Here is an 18809-nt window from a genome sequence, read left to right on the forward strand (position 1 = left end):
GCTTGGGGACCCAATTCCATGGGATATAAATTCTTATCCCGCGCTCAGCTCTGGAGTGGTTGAGCACCTGCCCCTCGTACACTGAGTATCTGGAGAGGGGAGAGGACAGCCAGCAGCCCGGACAGAACTGAAGGAGCATCATTCTGTGAGCAGGGTGGGGAGCATGGGAGGGAGCTGGGGACTGGAGAAGGGGGACATGAAGCTGCAGTGGAAGGAAGATCCTGCTCTAAGGGCCAAGGCCTAAGAATAAATGCGAGATTCGCTTCAACACCTGGCTTCTCGCCCCCCCAGCACGAATGCCGAGGGCACCCTGTGGACAGGAGCCAGGGACCTGAGACACTGAATCCTGAGCAGCTACAGAGAGCCGGGGTTCAATCCTCAGCTCTCCTACATCGGCAGGGAAGAGGAACTCAGAGGGCCAGGCCCAGGCTGGCACCGCAGCTGGCTGGTAGCCAGGAAGCCATTTTCAGTCTAAGGCAGCGACTGGGAAGCGGAGGAGCTGGTCGGATCACCCCAGAGAAGCTGGAGGAGGCCTAGCTAGGGCAGAAGGGTTCCGTAAAGGCCAAGCATCATTTGCTCATTTCACATGGGCAAGGAGGAAATGCTGAGGGCGGTGAGAAGATTTAACCCAGTCGCTGATCTCAGGGTCTGCTCCTGATGAGGCCCTGAAGACCTTAGCATAAGGCCGCCTGGGGCTCAGAGCCAGCCCCTCCCACCTCGTACAATACAATCCACTACAAGCACTTGGCATCGGACCTGTACATTTATTTACATTAAGCTGAGAGCTCTGGGCTCTCTCACGAGAACGTATGTCTTTCTGCACTACTGCGGGGGCTGCTGCTAGGGAGGGCACACACATACGGGGCTGGGGGCTGTGCTCTGCTGGGCAGAGGAAATCCAGCGGAGCCCGGGTGAACATGGGGCAGAGGGAGAAGGGTTCTAATGAAGAGATCCAGCCCTCAGCTGGTGTAAACTGGTGCAGATCCTCTGAGGTCAATGGAGTCCCACCAATGTACCCCAGCTGCGGGTGTGGCTCAGAGCATGGGCTGTGGATGAGGCACTTTGGGGCTGGGCCAGGTGCTGTCTGGTTGTTTCTGTGCCTAACAGATACCGGCTGCCCATTAGCTAGCACCCTGGCTTCTGCATAACGAATCGCCTGTGGACGACACCAAGCCCAGGGGTCAGCTGGGCGGCAGGGGGTGTGGTCTCACACCCGCTCTGCAAACCCCCTCCCAAGAGAGGCACAAGCCCTCCGACTCCATGGAGGATCCCCCCACCCCACCCCCTACATCAGCACACTGGGCTGCACCGGATCTCCCGCATCACCAGGGGAGGCAACTCCCACGCTAGAGGGGCCTGGATCCCCCTGTGCAGCTCAGACATTACTGGCAGCGGGTTTCCCTCGGACCCAGCTGTTGAGCACGATGGTTCAGGCTCAGGATGGAAGGCAACGGAATCTCCAGAACCTGAGGTAGCTCCCACACTCTCCTCCCATCGGGGGGTCCCTGGGCCCAGCGAGCGAAGGGCAGTTCCTGTGCGTTGGTGGTCAGTGCTGAAGCTGTCCTTTCATATGTGCAGGGGAGAGGCGAGCCCAGCTGGTCTGCATTAGGATGCGCTCTTGCCTTTATCTTCTGGGGGGCGTGTGAAGGGAAGGTTGTGTCCTCCCCCCCGCTGGCAGCTCAGAAGGGCAGGGAGGTTAGGAACTAGCACAAAGCCTCGTTCTTTCTTCCCTGGCCTCCATCTGGGGAATGCGCCTGGAATCTGTGCTCTGCAGTTCCTCCTTTCCTGTGCACGGAGCCTCCCGGCACTAACAGGAACTTGGCCCTGCAGGCTGGCTTCTAGGACCCCTCATCATGGGGAGAGGCGATTTTCTGCTCAAGCAGCAGCCTCGCGTGCTAGTTCAGCGGGGAGCAGATCCAGAGGCTGGCAGTAGCCATCCTACCTGTGGGCCAGGGAGTGCACACTGCACTCAGAGGGCTCGAGTGCAAATCCTGACACTACCACCCAGTTACGTTACTCCTCCTGCACGCAGGAGCTGGGAGCACAGATCCAGACAGCCGTACACAGACCTCACTGCAATCCTGAGGCTGTGACCACCAATGCTGGTGACAGGGCCATGGCGAGTCTCCTATTGCACTCAAAGGCCGAGAGCAGGAATCTTGGTTCTCAGGTAGTGACTGGTGTGTGGTGCACACTGAGCCCAGCAAGAGAACAGACCTTGCAGCACTCAGCAGGCTGGTCTGCGTGTCCCATTGCAAGTCACAGAACGGGAGGGGAACACAAACAGCAGAATGCAGGGCATTGCAAAGTGGAGTCTACCGATGCTGCAGTCTAGGATTTGCAAGGTGCTCTCTGCACCTCCGGTCGCGCCGTGCGGTGGGATTCCAACTGGCAATTCCACAGCTCAACGAGTTCAGCGCAGTCATCTCACTACAGCAAAGGATCCAGGCCAAGAGCAGCACAGGGAGGATGGGACTCAGCCACACTAGGGGATGCAGGAGACTTGGACTGGTAATTGCACAGTTGGTTAGGATCAGGAGCCTATGGGGTGCAGCGGGGTAACTGTCACAGCAGCACAGAATCTGTAGCAGGGAGACAGGGTGCTAAGATGGCAACACCGCACTTGTGTGAGCTCCAGAACAGTAATCTCAACTGGAATCAAAGGTATAGCATGTCCTAGTGGTACAGGATCCAGGAACCATGTCACAGACAGCGGGAATTCCAGTGTGGTGGTATTGAACCAGCAGGAGATCCACAAAGGCAGCTTTGCAGCAGCCTGGGATCCGGATCCGGAGCTTCACACAGGGCACAGGACCGAGAGGAGTCATCTCACAGCAGTTCAGGAGCCAGAGCAGCATTATCCCAGGGGTCCGGACCCTAGAGCAGTGGCAGTGTGGGATAGGATCCAGAGCAGGAATCTCATGGCAGGGACAGAATCTAGAACAGGATGGGATCCAGCAGTATCTCACCGCAGTAGGAGCAGGAATTTCACATCTGTACAGAACTCGGGTATCTCAATTCATTGCCCCAGCGGTGAACTCTGTGTTTGGGAAGCAGATTGAATCCAAACCCAAGTGGAGATCCTACTGCCTCCAGAAGCAGGGACTAAATGCCACTCTCCTGTGCAGTCCCCAGGGAGCAGGCCTTCAGTGCACAGCTCAGATTTCAGGGGATTGCCCTTTGGCCTTGCTCGAATCCCACCCAGCTCAGCCCTGCACTCAGACACCCAGCGCCGTCAGGGATCCCGAGCTGCTGATCTTCTTGAATCGGTTGGCAGCACACACGCCAATAAAGTTTTTCTGTTAGAGAAACAAGAAAGAAGTTATTCCCCATTTGGAGGCTGGACAGCGCTCGTTAAAGAGGCCTTTCTTAAGGGATGGTGTAGGACTCAGATACGCCAATCCCTAACTCTCCCAGCGCGGGACACTGCAGGCACGCTAGGAAGTGGTAGACGGCAATGGTTCTCAAGGCCAGAGAATCACTGGGGATCCCCTTATGGGCCGCTGGGGATCTACCGATCTCTTTCCACCAGGCCACAGAGCTGCTTCTCTTGACCATCTGCCAGTCATTGAGCAGTGACTCTTCCAGCTGCCTGCCACCCATGGTCAGAAGCTTGGAATGTTTTCAGAAACTTCTTAGCCAAAATAAGCTGGACACCCACAGACATCCCTGGCCCCCTGCATGGCTTCCCGGCACCAGCTCAGTCAGGACCGAATCAGAGACAGAAGCGAAGTGCAGAGCGTCCTGGACAGAGGAAAGCGGCGGGGGCTGCTGGCAGCGAAGCCCAGCCCCCACCGAGAGGAAACCAACAACACAGATCCAGGCTCGGAGGAGGCTGCGGGCAAAGGGAGTGGCCCCCCTATTGCAGTCGCTCTGCCCTGACATTGATTCCTTCTGTGGCCAAGCCCTGGGCAGGCATGGAATCAGGGGGCAGAGACCCTAGAGGATCTCGTACGTAAAGAGCAGTCCCTGATGTGGGGTGCACGCACAGGGTGCCCTTTACACAGGACACGGGGGACAGTGACAGCAGGGGATGGAAGTGAGGGAAGAACCACATGAGGAGTGTGACGATCTGGGAAAGTTCCTAATGTTTTCTCTGAGTACTGTGTTGGTGCCTCAGTGTCCCCATGGCAGTTCTTAAGTATCTGGCAAAGCCAAGGGCCAGTGCACCTAAATGCCTGACAGTCTGTCTCCTAGCAACTGATGGCCTGGGCCCCCCCTCTGCAAAGGTGCCAGCTGAAGGTGTTGGAGACAAAGGGATCAGGTGACCTCCTGGCCCGGGAAAGGAGCTGAGCAGAGGGGAGGGGCTGGGAGGGGTTGTTAGTCTGGAGCTGGCTGGGGTCGAGGGTGGAGGGCAGACCTGGGGGTCTGGCTCACTGCCCCCCAGAATGGACCCAGCCGAGGGGTCCGGTTCGCTGTATCTACAAGCTCTGTTTTAGACCCTGTTCCTGTCATCGAATAAACCTCTGTTTTACTGGCTGGCTGAGAGTCACGTCTGACTGCAAAGTGGGGGTGCAGGACCCGGTGGCTTCCCCAGGACCCCGCTGGGGTGGATTCGCTGTGGGAAGCACACGGAGGGGCAGAGGATGCTGAATGCTCCAAGGAGAGACCCAGGAGGTGAAGCCGTGGGAGCTTCTTGCCCTGAAGACAGTCTGCTCCAAGGGAGAGGAGGCTCCCCAAAGTCCTGACTGGCTTGGTGGGGAGCAGTTCCAGAGCATCGCCCGGGGACTCCGTGACAAGGAGTAAGAGACATTTCAGGGAAACTCCACATCCCTTAGCACAGTGCGATTCCTCACTCCAGAGACCATTTCTGCTGCCCTTGAGTACGCCACACAATTACCGCTCACTTCAGTGTCATGTTTAACATGGTCCCCAGCATCATTTTAACGTCAGGGACAGGGGGTCACCCTGAGGGACAAATCCATGAAATCAGGGATGGGGGGGTGAAAGTTTGGGCAGCGGCTCCCCCAGGCCTTAGGGCACAGAGACACCCTCAAGCTCTCCCTCCTTACTGCCCCATACTGTTGGCAGAGGTAGGGTCCCATCCTTCTCTTCCACAGGAGTCCTAGCACGGCTCTCTGCTGCCTGTTCTGTGCACTCGAGTGGGGGCAGAGCGCTCGCTCTGGGAGCTCCCGTCCCTCATTCCCTTCAGGGAGCCAGCGCCCCAGCCGCCCCATGGGCTGGCCTCCCCTCCCAACACAGGAGTGTCCCCATGGCACACAGCGATCGAGGGGGAGCCTCCTTCGTACCTTCCAGCGCCGCCGCATGACGTACTTCCGGAGCAGGACCTGGGATTTCAGGCGCCGGTTGCAGCGCTTGGCCTTCTCGGCCAGGTCGTTCAGCCAGGGGTGCTGCAGGCACTTGGCCGCGCTCATCCGGCCGCTGCGGGGGACAGGAATGCAGGTGACTCCTGTCTCCTAGTGGGGTTCGATCGCCCCCGCATTGCTCCTGCTTTCCACTCCCCACCCCAGACCCATGGGTGCTGCCAGCTGCCTTTTGTGGCTGGCCCCAGGCCTCTGTTAATTAACCCCAAGAACGCACTGAGGGAAAGGAGGGTGCAGTCATATTCCTGCACATGCCCTGAGGCTGCTGCCGGCCACATGAGCCTGGCCTCCTCGGCTGCCTCCTCTGGGCAGGGTCACAGTCTCCTCTGACCCTGAGATCCTCGGTGGAGGCAGGGGCCAGGCACTGGAGCCTGATCTCTCCTCCCTTCCCTGCTTGGAAAGGACTCCAGTCCCCTTCCTCTTTCCAAGAGCCCTGGTTATGAGACGCCTTCCCCAGGGCCAGGATCTGGCTGAGCCGTCAATGCTGCATGGACCCTGCCATTACCATGGGGTGCAGCTGGGGGAAATGGGCAAGAGGAGGCTGGCCAGGTCGTCAGTCAACATAGGTGCAAGGACCTGAGTTGTCCTCTCGGGGCTGCCTGTCTCTGCACCCCCAGCAAGTTTGGCAAGGCTCAGACAGGAGCATCCAGTCGTTGCACCAGGCCGCGGGCGCGCATGGGGAGGGAGAGGAGTCGCCTGCCCACAGGTGGGAGGGGATGGATGGGGGCTTGCTGCCAGAGGCTGGCCTCAGGCCTGTGCGCATGATGGCAGCTGTGCTGGCCGCACCCAAACGCTCTGGGCCGCCCTCGGCTAGACTCAAACCTCTTCTGCTTGACAATCAGATTAGAGACGAAGTCCTTGGCTTCGTCCGAGATGCCCTCGAAGGCTTCCTCGTCGAAGTACCACTTGGCTTCCAGGACATTGTTCAGGGTTTCAGTGTCGTCATCTCCCAGGAAAGGGGAGAGGCCACTTAGCCTGGGAAGAGAGGAGGGAGGGAGGGAAACATCACAGGTCTCAAGCTGTGCTCGGAGCCTTGGGAAGGGACAAGATGCAGACCCTGTTCCTCAGCGGGTTCCCAATTCCTTCTGCACAAAACCACTCCCTCGCTCCCTCCCTCTGCCTGGGATCATGAGGAGAGAGGCCGGGAAGCCAGCCGTGAGCGCTCTGAGAAAGGAACCAGTGTGTTCCCAGCTGGCATCTTGCTGTGTTCCCATCCTGTCTCAGCCGGGAGAGGTGAGCTATTTCCTGTCCACGTGCACAGCCCGTCCCTCCCAGATGTTCCGGCCACCCAGCTCTGAGCAGCCACTGGACGGCTTTGAGAGAGGGCAGTCAGTGCTGGGGAGAGGTGACAACTGGCAGGGTCAGCCCTGGAGGCTGGTGGCCTCTATCCACATCGCCTCAGGCACCCGAGAAGGTACCCTGCCTTGTTTTACAGATGGAGAAACTGAGGCTCGGAGACTGGCCCAAGGTCACCTGACGACTGGACTGGAACCCAGGTTCTCTTGCCAGCCCTTGGCTCTAACAGCTGCCTTGTACTCCTCTCTCACACAGCTCTGCCGCCAGCCCGGCCACGTCACTTGGTAAATCCCGGAGTGGTTCTCACTCTCCCCCAGCCCTAGTGCCACCCAACCTGGGCCCACGCGTACAACATGTAGGTGATCACGCCCAGACTCCACATGTCTGTCGAATAGGAGACTTGGTCGTAGTTTACCACCTCCGGGGACAGGAACTCAGGGGTCCCAAAGTTGACTTTCAGCTTCTCCCGCGGGTTGTATCTGTGGGCAGGAAGAGCCGGGTCAGTGAGATCACCCCCGCCCGTCCACATTCACCACCTCCACCCACACATCACCCTGGCGCTGTGCTGCTCCGACCCAGGGAAGAAACATCCTGGCTTGGCCCCAGCCTGAGCCAGAACCAAGCCGGTTATTATAACGGCCCCAAACCGCTATCCCCTGCGGGGCATGGCTGACTCGGCAGAACTGCTGCCAAGCCCAGACTGCAGATTCCACCCCAGCCCGCTGGGATTCCTTCCTGCCCTTCCTCAGAGCCCACAGCAGGGTCAGGCGTAAGGCCAGTGCAGCTGGTCCCCGAGCATGGCCTTTGCCCAGCCCCAGAGGATGTGGGAAGGGAGAAAAGCAGGAGGAGAGAAGGAGCAAGCCAAGCCCCAGAGAGAGGGGAGTTACCTTCGCGCCAGCCCAAAGTCGATGATCTTCACCATGTGCCCCGTGGAGCTGACACACAGGATGTTCTCAGGCTGCAGGGATGAAGTTCCTGAGGTTAGAACCCAGCTCACGGCTACGCGCCCACCTACCCCAGCCCAGGGTGTGGTTACAGGCCACCCGCAGGGGAGTTTGAGACAAAGGCCCGCTGGAGGCTAGGCCAGTTTTCCCCTCCATCCCTTAGACGCATCAGGGACGTAGTCTGCAGGGTTCTCAGACCACGTGCAGCACCAGCCCTTGCACCTCAGTGGAGGCCACTGCACCTTTCACATCCTTGCCCCGAGCCCCTCTTAGGCACTGGAGTGATGGAGAGGCTTGGAGCCCAAGAGGAGTTAAAATCCCTGCCTCTCCCAATGCATTCCTAGTTCTGACTGCCAGTGTCTCCCAGGCCAAGCCGTGACTGGAGCAAGTCCGAGAGACTCGCCTCTCCCAGCCTGTTCCTTGGCCAGCCCCGACATCAGAGTACCTCAATGGACGCTGGGATTGCAGTTTGTAGGCTCTGAACGAGAGACGGACACTGCTCTTAGACCCACCCGGACCAGCCGCAGCGATGTGCCACAGATCCCCCTCGGCTCTCCCCAGGCCCCTCGAGCCCTGCTCCCAGTCCACACGCTGAGATCTGCCCTTTGAATAGCTTGGAACGGACCCCGGATCGGAATGGAGCCCACGGTTCTACCTGCATACAAGCCACACCGACTCGGCCTGGGCTGGCCTGCAAAGCCAAGACTCCAGCCTCACTAGCCCGCGGGACGGAGCCCAGGAGGATGGTCTCCCTCTGGGGCCCAGTGCTGCCACCAGCACTTACCCGCAGGACTCCCTGTGCTCAGGAGTTGGAAGTTTCTGCTTCTGGATGCCTCTTCTCCCCAGACGTGATCCAGGCTGGGCTTGTTACGCACTCACATACCGAGCTCCCCCCAGGCAGCACGCGCCCTCCTCATGCCCAGGCCCCACTGCCAGGGACTCTCTTCTCACCGAGAGCAGCCCTTCAGCCCAGCTTCAGAACCTAGGAAGGTTCCCCCCCTAGCCCCCCAGCCTCGCTGTACCCCCTCCCTCCACATGTGGCACCTTGAGGTCCAAGTGCAGGACACGCATCTGATGCATGAAGGTGATCCCGTCGCAGATCTGCCTCACGAACACCATGCAGTCCACTTCCGTCAGGTGGTAATCCTCGTCGATGATGCGCTCAAAGAGCTCCCCACCCTCCACGCTGTGCACAGACCAACCACAGCGTCACCGGACTGCAACGAGCAGACCCCGGCCACCATGGGCCAGGCAAGTGACAGCCGAGCCATCCTGCCCTGCCCCTGCATAGAGATGCTCCCCTACGCGGTTCCAGGGGCACAGTTCGCAGGACCTCCCCCCAGCCAGGGCAGAGGCAGAGCAGGGTGCCCCTCTCCTGAAACATGGGGATGTAGAGGGTGGGTTACTAAGGAGACCCCTGGCCAAGGCTGTGGTGCAGAGGAACTGGATAGCGCAGGAGGTCATTCATTCTGGGTACAGGTTCGTGAGAGAAGGGGAATTCTGCAGGGAGACCCCAGACAGGGAACAGTCAGAGGGAAGCTGGAGGCAGGGGCAGGCAGCCCCCCCATCCTAGCTCCAGGCAGGTTAGCGGAGAGGCTATCCTAGCCAAGATCCCAGCACAGCAAGAGGGAGGTTAGTGAGATTGCCTTGATTTCAGGGGTATGGGCTACAGATCGACTCTTCCAGACCGGGTACCAGGGACTGGGATGCAAGCAGATCCGAGCACTGCCTGGGCAGGGAATCCCCCAGCCAGAGCACAAGGAAGTGGGGAGAAGGAGCCCTTGTTGGGACCTGTCACTGCACGGTAACTCCCACCAGGGGACAGCGGCTGAGCAAGACTGCCCAGGAGGAAGGAGGTTCCCCGCCTTCGGCGAACAAGCACAGCACCGTCAGGAAGCTCCTGTGTCAAGCTGCCCAGGCTGCCGCCCAGCCGCAACCCCATGCCAACGGGTGATACTCACAATTCCATGAAGAGGATGATTTCCCGTGGTGTCTCGATGGCATCATAGAGCTGGATCAGGTTCCTGTGGTTCAGCTGGTTCATCACCTCGATTTCAACCAAGGCCATCTCCTGTGGGACATGCACTGCGTCAACACGTGGAGTGTGGGCAGGGCTGGGGGAGTCGGCAGTCACAGCCCACAGAGTCAACACGCCAAGCCACCCGCTCAAGCCCAGGTCTGCTGGCACTCCCGCCGGTGGTTGGCCCGCACACAGTCACATGTTCGTTCATGTGCATGCGGACTGGCAGACGTACACACCCAACCCAGGGCACACAGTGCACAGATGAGCATGTGTCTCTGTCCAGACTAACGCATGGCTACGCAGACACAGCCACACAGAGACACATGCACAGGCAGACTCAGGAACACTCAGGACGCACCTTGTCCTTCGAGCCCTGTTTCCTAATGATTTTGGCTGCAAGTTTGAGCCCCGTCCCTCTCTCGGTGCACGTGCGAACTTCGCCAAACTTCCCCCTAGGACAAAGAAAAGCAGTTAGTAGCAGCTGCAATTCCCCCCTCATCTCCCCCCCATCAGGCATGATCTAGCCAGAGGCAAGAGGGCAAGCTCAGAGGCTAACTGCAAAGAGGCCAAATTCAGCAGGGACATCAGTGGTTACAATGCCCATTTGGCATCCCCATAGAAAGGAGTGGGCAGGGAGGTGGGTTACCAGTTCTCAGGGTAACTGACCGGCCACATGAACTAAAGCTCAGTCCCAGGGGGTCACTGGATTCTTGGGGTTTCCAAGCCTGGAGAAGGCGTGTTCCTAAGTGAAAAGCTTGGTTTTAGCCCCAGAAGCCCTGCGCAAGGCTCCCCTCAGAGCTGTTCAATGGATTTCCTTCATCCAAGGAGGCACTGATGACCAAGAAGCAGCACTTCTGTTCCAGAGAGGAGGACTCTGCAGCATGCCCAGCCCTTGTCAACACAGGGCAGGACTCTACAGATCCAGTCCGGCTCTCCCACAGGGCAGGGCAGGGCACTAGACAGTGGGCTAATGAGAACATAAAAATGGCCAGACTGGGTCAGACCAAGGGTCCATCTAGTCCAGTATCCTGTCTGCTGACAATGGCCAGTGCCAGGTGTCCCAGAGGGAGTGAACAGAACAGGGAATTATCAAGTGATCCATCTCCTGTCACCTATTCCCAGTTTCTGGCAAACAGAGTCTAGGGACACTATCCCTGCCCATCCTGGCTCATAGCTATTGTGGACCTATCACCCACAAACTAATTTAGTTCTTTTCTGAACCCTGTTATAGTCTTGGCCTTAACAACATACTCTAGCAAGGAATTCCACAGGTTGACTGCACGTTGTGTGAAGAAATGCTTCCTTTTGTTTGTTGTAAACCTGCTGCCTATTAATTTTATTTGATGACCCCTGGTTCTCCCTCTGTGGTCAGGATGAAAGGGGCATACAAGGTCCTGGCAGCACATGGACAGGCACTAGTGGGGCAGCAGAGATGGGGCTGGGCCCACTGTACTGAGCTGGGACGAATCTTCAGCTGAACACTTGGTCTCTCCAGTCTGCCAAGCGAGGGGCACCTTGTCCCTGGGAGGTGCCAAGTACCAAATGACGAACATCTGCCCCAGGCAGCCTGAGCACAAGTCTCCCTCCATCTCTGCCCACTTTGGGGGCTCAAAGCAGGCAGAGCTGGACAGGGGAAGTGGTGGCAAGCCAGGGCCACCACCAGGAGTAGTGCGGGTGGAAACGTTTAATTGAAATGGCCAGACAAGGGCTGAAGGTTTGGAGAGACACGGCAACATTAACCAAAGTTGGGTTATTTTCAAAAAAAGAAAAATGAAACATTTTGAAAGCATCTAAATGTCCCAGGGTGACGTTTTCGGAGCAGAACGGTTTGATTTGGTTTCTAAATGGCTTTTTGAAATGAAAAAACAAACAAACATTGTTTTATAAGCATTTTTTAAGGTTCAAAAAATGACGTCAGAACAAACTAACTATTTCAATGGGTCCAAGGGAGAGTTTGAGAAACTTCATTTTGCAGGAACTGTTGATGGTTGGGGCTTCCCCTCTCTATTTCTAAATAGAATTTTTTTCCCAAAATCACGGAGTTTCCCCAAAACAGAAAACACGGCTGGGGCCCGGCTGCGCCCCTGGGCCAGTCTCCCAGCCCACGGCACCTCCCTTAGCTGCTTGCTCTTACCCTCCCAGCATCTCCTTGGTGTTGATGTTGAACTTGCTGTTCACGGTGCCAGATTTCAGGGAGACAATACGATGGGCGAAGGGAGCAGGTGGTGGAGGAACATCATCTGCAGAGACAAGATACATGGGACCACCCCGCTGCTTCCTTCCTTCTCAGCTGAGTCTATGGGGCTGGGGAGATCCTCAGGAAGCAGCCCCCTCTCCCTCCTGGCTGCTGGACCCAAAGCTTCACCCACTCCTGGAGCGAGGCCGGCACCTAGTGGCAAAGCCTGGTACAGCCTGCAGCCAGCACCTCCGCCCTCGCCTCACGCTCCTGTCACTTCGCTGCTGAGTCACAGCACGTGGCCCCCCCTATAAATAGCGAAGGATGCTGCAGACCACCCAGGAGCCTGACAATAAATCAGAAGGTTATCAAGCAGCTCCAGTTTTGTTCCATAACCCTATTAGACCCCTTTGGACCCCACCAATCTCCTTGACAGCCCCTGAAAGATCCTCACAGCCCCCTCTGCAGTCACAGACCCCCGATTCCATGCTGACCACCAAGCTCCCCTCAAGCCACAGTCTGCATTCCCCCAGCCCTATGCACACCCCACACTTCCACCCAGCACTGTCCCTCCCACGCTGCTGATCCTGGGCCCCCAGCCCAGCCCCAGGGTATTTCCATGCTGTGCCACCCACCCTTCAGTTCTGGAGAGCTAGCCCTTCGCTCCCAGCCCTCTGATCCCCACGGTCCAACCCTGCATTCCCCACTGCGCACTGCTCGGGCCCCAGCCTGCCCTCCCTCTCAACACCCCTGCACTGTCAATCTGCACCGCTCCAGGACATGCTGTCCTAGGCAGGCAATGCAGATAGTGCAAAGATCTGAGTGACACGTCCCAGGGAGCTCTTGGGACTCCTGCCCTGCTCTGAGATAGCACAGAGAGAGGCTCTCTCTGGGCCTCGCGCTGTGTCAAAAGAGAGCAGCAAGAACATGCCAGCCTCAGAGCGGGCACACGGCTTTCCATCCCAGCAGCAGGATCCTGGCCCGGGGACAGGTCAGCTTCGTTTAAAGGGAACCAGTAGCTGGAGTGCCATTGGTGGGCAGTGAGTCAGAGACACCGGCACCCTCGCTGTGCCTGGATGGAGCCCACCCTACATGCCTAAGAGACGGCACAGCCTTACCCAGTATCTGGAAAGGGTCCTCTTTCCCGAAGTCTGGCGTTAGGTAGGGGCTGGGCGGGGGCTCCACTTCTTCCTCCTCTGATGAAGGTGGCTGTTCCCCAGCCACAGGGCCTGTTTTCCCTGCATTTCCAGGGCTGTCCAAGGCTGGAGAAGGCTGCCCCACCGAGCTGGGGGGCTCTGCAGGGGTCTCGTCTGAAGCAGGGTGGGGTAGCCCCACCGAGCTGGGGGGCTCTGCAGGGGTCTCGTCTGAAGCAGGGTGGGGTAGCCCCACCGAGCTGGGGGGCTCTGCAGGGGTCACGTCCTCACTGCTGCTAGCTGGGCTGGGCACCTCGCTTGGGGTGGGTTTCTCTGGACAAGTCTGGGCTCTGGGGGCATCCGAAGCAGGGCCAGGCACCTCCACAAGACTTGGCTCTGCTGGCAAAGCGCTGGCTCCTTCGGCAGGAGTTGCTGGACCCTGCGGGCTCTTCTCTGCACATGCTGCTGAGGCCCCTTCAACTCCCATCTTCACCCCCCCGGGCTCCTCCCCTGGTCTGAAAGTGAGAGGTAGCAGCATGAGCCTGGCACGCCTGATCCAATCCGCCGTTAATGCCTCCGAAGACGGAGCCAAGCTGCTCGCCCTAGTCTGCACCTCACCCCGCTCCGGAAAGCTCCTGTGCCCGTGAGGGCGAGGGAAGCCCCTCCGAAGGTTGAGCGCCTGAGTGGAAGGGTACCCCGGAGGCTGGGCCCCGGAGGCATGTTCTGTACCCAGGAGCGGGCTGACTCCAGTGGCAGGGTGGGGCCCAAGGGAAGACGGTCCCGAAGAGGCCAGGACCTCAGAAGAGCATCCAACATGGGAGCACAGGCTGCACCTCCCCAGAGAGGAGGAGGCTGTACCTCACCAGGTGACTTCCCTTTGGCATGTGGTTCTCCAGGGAGCCCACCCTACTGCAAACACTGCAAACCAGGCACATGTGGAGGACTGGGGTGCAGAGCAGGGAGGGTGGATGAAGAGAGGGGACCTCAGCATTAGGAGACACGCTAGGGCCTCCCCACTGCACCAAACCAGCAGGCTAGCCTCCCGAGAGGATCAGATTCCTAGAGAGAGAAGTGAGATGTTACCTCTGGCTGCTGACGGGACAGCTCTGGCTCCGCTGGGGAGCTGGGGGCTCGTGCTTGGAGGCCGCAGGCTGGCTCTGGCTTTCTGCCCCCTCTTTGGCCACTGCTTTCTTCTCATTGGCCTTCGTCCCCTTCCCAGCCACGGGGACGCCTTTCTCTCCAGGCTCTGCCTTTTCTCCTCTCGCCACTGGCTGCAAGGTTCCTGGGGCAGACTGGAGCAGGCTCTCTGCTCCTCCGGGGGCCGTGCCCTCCCCCACGTTGGTGCAAGGCCCGGTGTTCTGGCCCACGGGCGCCCCCTCCGAAGGAACCATGGCAGCGGCTGGCTGCTCTGCGGGGCCCTCCAAACCCTGGGGCATCTCTGCAGGCCTTGGCGAGGCTTCTGCACAAGAGAAGAAAGTCAATAGCTCCCCAGAGGGGTCTGATCCACCCCCAGAGAAGAGACCCACAAACCCCGATCCTAGCTCTCAACTTCCCTTCGTTACACAGGCAAGTCCCTGGGTTCAGACCCTGTGCTAGACGGCCAGACAGGCCTTCTGCTCTCCCTTCTCACTCCCGACCCCCTGGCTCCAGACGGCATGCACAGGGACGCCTCATGCCCTTCCAACTGGCTTTGTCGGGGCACTTGGGTGGGGCGAGGGGGGTCCCTGTCCCGCACCCGGGACTGGCCGTGGCGCTCACTGGGAGGCAGAGCCCACGAGGCTCAGGGCCAGGCTCCCCCCTGGCCAGATCAGCACAAGAGGAGCAGCAAGCTGAGCGTCTCCAGGGGAGTGGGGACCCCCTGCCGCCCCAAGGCCTTTGGCTGCCAGGCAGATGGGCTGAGGCCTCCCCCACACCAGCCCGGGGAGTTCAGGGGGCTCACGCCATGGCCTTGACTACACTCTGCTCTCAGGCTGGCACCAGGTGGGGACTCAGCAATTCCTAGGCGGGGGTGGGGGTCCCAGCACTAGCGTGCAGACCCGCATGTGGGGGGCCTGGGGCGGCTGCCCTCACTGCAGAGCGGTGGCGAGAGGGGAAGCCGATCAGCTGCTGGGGAATCCCGCCTCCAGGTATGGGGCAGACGCTGCTCTGAGGTCTGGAGCGGGGCGGTTTCCCGTGCGCCCTGGCGAGGCCCCAAGGCCGGGGCCACACGCAGGACTGAGCCCCGCGTGGAGGAAGCAGCAGCCAGAGCCGCACCAGGCAGCATAGCGATACCCCCGTCCCGCCCAGCGGTGTAGGCAGTCCCTGCTGCGGCAGATCCCCCGGTGTCCCGGGGGGACCAGCCACCTCCCAGGCCAGCTCGCGGGGCACCGTTACCTGCTTCCATGCTCGGCTGCCCTGCTCGGGGCTTCCTGCTGCGGCGGCCCTGGGGAGCGCGGGTCCTAGCACCCCCTCGCCCTGCCCTAGAGAGAGGGGCCGGGATGTCAGCGGCCAAACCCCACCGGGGAGCCCCTGGCAACCCCCCCGTCCCCCGCGCAGACTGGACGTGCCCGGCCCCTGGGCAGGGGCAGCGCAGCCCCCCGGCACCGGAATCCAAACCCCCCGCGGAGCGCAGCGCTGCAGCCGGGGAGCCGAGGCTGCTTAGCGCCGAGCAGAGCTCCCGCCCCCCGGCCACCCAGAGACGGCAGGCAGCCCTTAGCCCCCGCTGAGCCTGGCCTGCTCTCCCCTTGGGGGGCCGAGGGCCCGCTTACCTGGGGCCCCCGTGCAGCCGGCGGTCGGAGCAGCATCCGAGCTGTGCCCGTGCTGGGGCGGAGCCGCCCCTTCTATATCCGTGGGACGGAGCCGGATTAGTGTGCGGAGAGCCGTGTCCCTGACACCAGCCTGAGACCCTTACGCGTCGCCTTTCAGGCCACCTGTCGCTGCTGGAGCGCGTTCAAAGGACGCTCCATTCTCCCCCGGCCGCTCCTGCGGGGCGGGGGGATTCAAACAAACACAGAACAGATGCCAGAGCCCCCCCCCGCCGAACTCCGCCACCGCCCCCCAGGAAATGATCCTCTACTGCAGGGGTCGGGGGCCTGGACAGCTAAGTGCTCCCCCAATGCCCCTTTGAGCGCGGTGCGGGTACACCCGGGGGGGATTCGGTCTCACGCCTGGACCCGAACTGCCCCGTGCTTCCGAGACCCCCGGGGAGCCCAGTGGGAGCCGCGCACCAGGCCCAGGGAGGGGGAACTGCCGGGAGGGACCCGCTGGGCGCTCTGCTGCTTTCAGTCCCCGGCCCGCTGGGCCAGGAGAGCCCAGGGCAGCCTGGCATCGCGCTCCCAGCAAGGCGCGGGGCTGCCCGGGATGGTCCCGGGGGGCAGGAGCAGGCCCCTTGCAAGAGCCCCCCAGGGCAGCCTCCCGCCCCCTGCCCGGTGCTCCCAGCAACCCTGCAGTGAAACCACTGTCACTGGCACCCCAAAGCCTGTCACCTCCCAGCCTAGCAAGCGTTAACACCAGGCAGGAGGAGAGAGTAAACCCCAGGTCTGGTGCGGCCCTGGGGGAGGCGGCCCCACCCCTGCCCATATCCCCTTTGGGGTTTGTACAGTGCTCCAGGTCCCTTCAACAAAGATCCGGAGACTAAACCTCCCCCTTCAGAGCGGGGTGTGTGTGTGTGTGCGCGTGTGTGTGCGTGCAAGGATGTTTCCAGCTCCAGGCGAACCTTCCACCTTGCGCCTCCCCGTGGCAGCTCTCCGGCCTGAGGTGCCCCCGCCCCAGCTCAGCCTTCGCTGCTTCACTTCTCCCACCTCCCAGGCTTGTGGGCCTAAGCTGATTGGCACTGCAAGCCTGGGAGGCAGGAGAACTGAAGCAGCCACAGCCTGCTCAGGGAGGAGGCGGGGAGTTCCCCTGTGTACCGCCCCCCATGCTCCCGTACCCCAGCTCCCTCCACCTAAATGCCAGCGGCGACCGGGGCAGGCGAAGATCCGGCCGCCGTGGTCGCTGCCGAATAAAATGCCCCCCCCCCCCCCCAAATCCCAGCGCCCTAGGCGACTGCCTAGGTCACCTAAATGGTTGCAGCAGCCCTGCCTCGGAGAGAAGTGAGCACCTGCTGGGCGGGTGGTGCTACACAACTGCAGTTTAATTAGAGGTTTGAGTCCAGTCTTTGCGTCTAAGCCCTAGCTGGTTCTGGGCTCATTGCGCAGTATTAATAACTGGAACCATGCTGGCTGCTCCCCCCTCCGGCCCTAGGAAGGCCAGGACATGCCCAATGCTGAGTCATGCCCACTTCTTCCACTCCTCAAAAGAAGGGGGAGGGCAGAGGCCTCAACTTCTGACCCTTTGCTTTATATCCAAAGAGCTACTGGCGGGTGCACCAGCCGGGGAGCTGGGGCTAGTGGCTACCGCTCTGGCCTGCAGGCAGGAGCCCTGGCCTCGAGTGGCAGCGCTGACTGACTCGCTGTGTGCCCTCACGCAAGTCACATCGTGCCTCAGTTTTCCTATCTGTAAAATGGAGAGGGCAGCATTCACTTACCTGCCTTGCCAGGGCATGGATAGGTTCCACCAGTGCATGGAGACAGTCGATGGGCTGGTGCAGCAGCTGCAATTAGGACAGTTGCTGTGGAGGGGTGGCAGCTCTTTGGGTACCTCAGAAGGCAAGAGGCCAGAGTCCCCCAAGCCTGAAGCCTTGTTGCTCACTTAGCCAACTAGGAAGGTGCAATTCAAGCTGTTGCAAGGCTGGCGAGGTTCCCAGTGAGGCTGGCCATCAGAGCGATGGGATTAACTCTGGCTTCCCCACCCGTTGGCCTTTGCCTGCTGCCCAGCTACAGTCTTCCTCCAACAGGTCCCCGACCTCCTGCTGCTTGGAGTTCATAAGCTTTGAGTCATCCCTGCTAACATTCCCCAGCTTCTCCCTCCTCCCCACCCCCCAAAAACAGCACTGGAGACTCAAGACATAACTGTGCTGCCCACTGCCTGCTTCTGAGCCAATGTCAATAACTCCTTCTGACTCAGAGTCGTCTAGCACCTCTGACCTAGTGCACTCAACTTCCCTCTTCTATCCCTAAGAAAGCAGCTACTTCTGGGGTGGAATGCACCAGCACACACCACTGGGGGCAGGAAGAGGTGGATTCAGTAGAAGCTGCAGTAGGTAGTGCAGGTAGGCACTACGCTAAGCTGTAGTAAGATCTAAATACCTCTCCCGTCCCAAACAGCCTCCCCTCCCTCCATTCCAAGCCCTCCTTAGAACACAGCTTTGCCAGCAGCTCTTTGGTGATCCCCTTGCCAGAGCCAGCCTCCAATGTGCAGCATGCCCTAGGCTAGGCTGGAGATCCAGAGTGGGCAGATTGGAAGCATGGAAGGAGCACAGTGCCTTTCTAGCGTAGCAAGTGCCCTGTCAGCACTCCCACCAGGCTCTGGGCTTCTAGTGACCGCCAAAGACCTAATCACCGCCAGACCCCATGGGATAGGGCACGGCCTTGTGAGGTGTTTGGGTTTTAAGTGATGCCCCTCAGGAGCCTGCTGTGCCCCACTGCAACCTTCTCTAGGGCTGTTCTCAGAGAAAGAGAGTGAGGATGGTCCAGTAGTTAGGGGCTGGCCTAGAACAGGAGACCTGGGTTCAATTCCCTGCTTAGCAGTCTAGTCCCAGTGTGATCTAGGGCAAGTCAATTAGGGGAAACTGAGGCCCAGGCTACATACCATGGTGCCCTACGTCCTGGGGAGTCGGGTGAGGCGTACAAATAGCACCCAGGGCTAAATGAAGCATCATAACACAGCTCCAGCAGCCTGGGCAGCTTCGGACCCTCAGCCTCCAGCAGGCAAGCGGTTAAAGCCTGCTGAGGAAGACACTCATTTGCACAGTCACTCCTGATCTTGGCATGAAGCTCAACTGCCAGAATGGGCCTGGAAACATCCCCAGCCCTGGGAGGTGGTGATGCCAAGCAG

At 59.9% G+C, this 18809-nt stretch overlaps 1 protein-coding gene across 3 annotated transcripts; it reads right to left on the bottom strand.

Annotated features, from left to right (window-relative positions):
- Nucleotides 1-744: 744 nt before the first annotated feature.
- Nucleotides 745-17634, bottom strand: MYLK2 (myosin light chain kinase 2). 3 transcript variants are annotated; one of them, XM_030533442.1, is made up of 15 exons: nt 17401-17634; nt 15644-15857; nt 15270-15355; nt 13980-14355; nt 13121-13411; nt 12882-13066; nt 11722-11827; nt 9946-10039; nt 9526-9635; nt 8609-8750; nt 7508-7578; nt 6971-7099; nt 6147-6299; nt 5250-5382; nt 745-3299 (listed from the first exon to the last, which is right to left on the bottom strand). In XM_030533442.1, the coding sequence occupies exons 3-15, from the start codon at nt 15277-15279 to the stop codon at nt 3219-3221; spliced, it is 1881 nt and encodes a 626-aa protein (XP_030389302.1). In that variant the 5' UTR covers nt 15280-15355; nt 15644-15857; nt 17401-17634; the 3' UTR covers nt 745-3218. The 3 variants fall into 3 exon arrangements, with proteins under 3 accessions (XP_030389302.1, XP_030389300.1, XP_030389301.1); XM_030533440.1 differs by having other exon boundaries at nt 12882-13411; nt 17401-17632; XM_030533441.1 differs by lacking the exon at nt 15270-15355 and having other exon boundaries at nt 12882-13411; nt 17401-17630.
- Between the last annotated feature and the right edge of the window lie 1175 nt (nt 17635-18809).

Source organism: Gopherus evgoodei, chromosome 14, assembly GCF_007399415.2.
Source record: "Gopherus evgoodei ecotype Sinaloan lineage chromosome 14, rGopEvg1_v1.p, whole genome shotgun sequence".
Classification (NCBI taxonomy): Eukaryota; Metazoa; Chordata; order Testudines; family Testudinidae; genus Gopherus; species Gopherus evgoodei.

Bases quoted from the DNA above. Each gene is read 5' to 3' on its own strand.
- MYLK2 (XM_030533440.1), bottom strand. The intron at 9,636-9,945 runs GTGCGTCCTGAG...CATGTCCCACAG, and splicing joins AACAGGGCTCGAAGGACAAG to GAGATGGCCTTGGTTGAAAT. The intron at 8,751-9,525 runs GTGAGTATCACC...GTCTGTGCACAG, and splicing joins ATCATCCTCTTCATGGAATT to CGTGGAGGGTGGGGAGCTCT.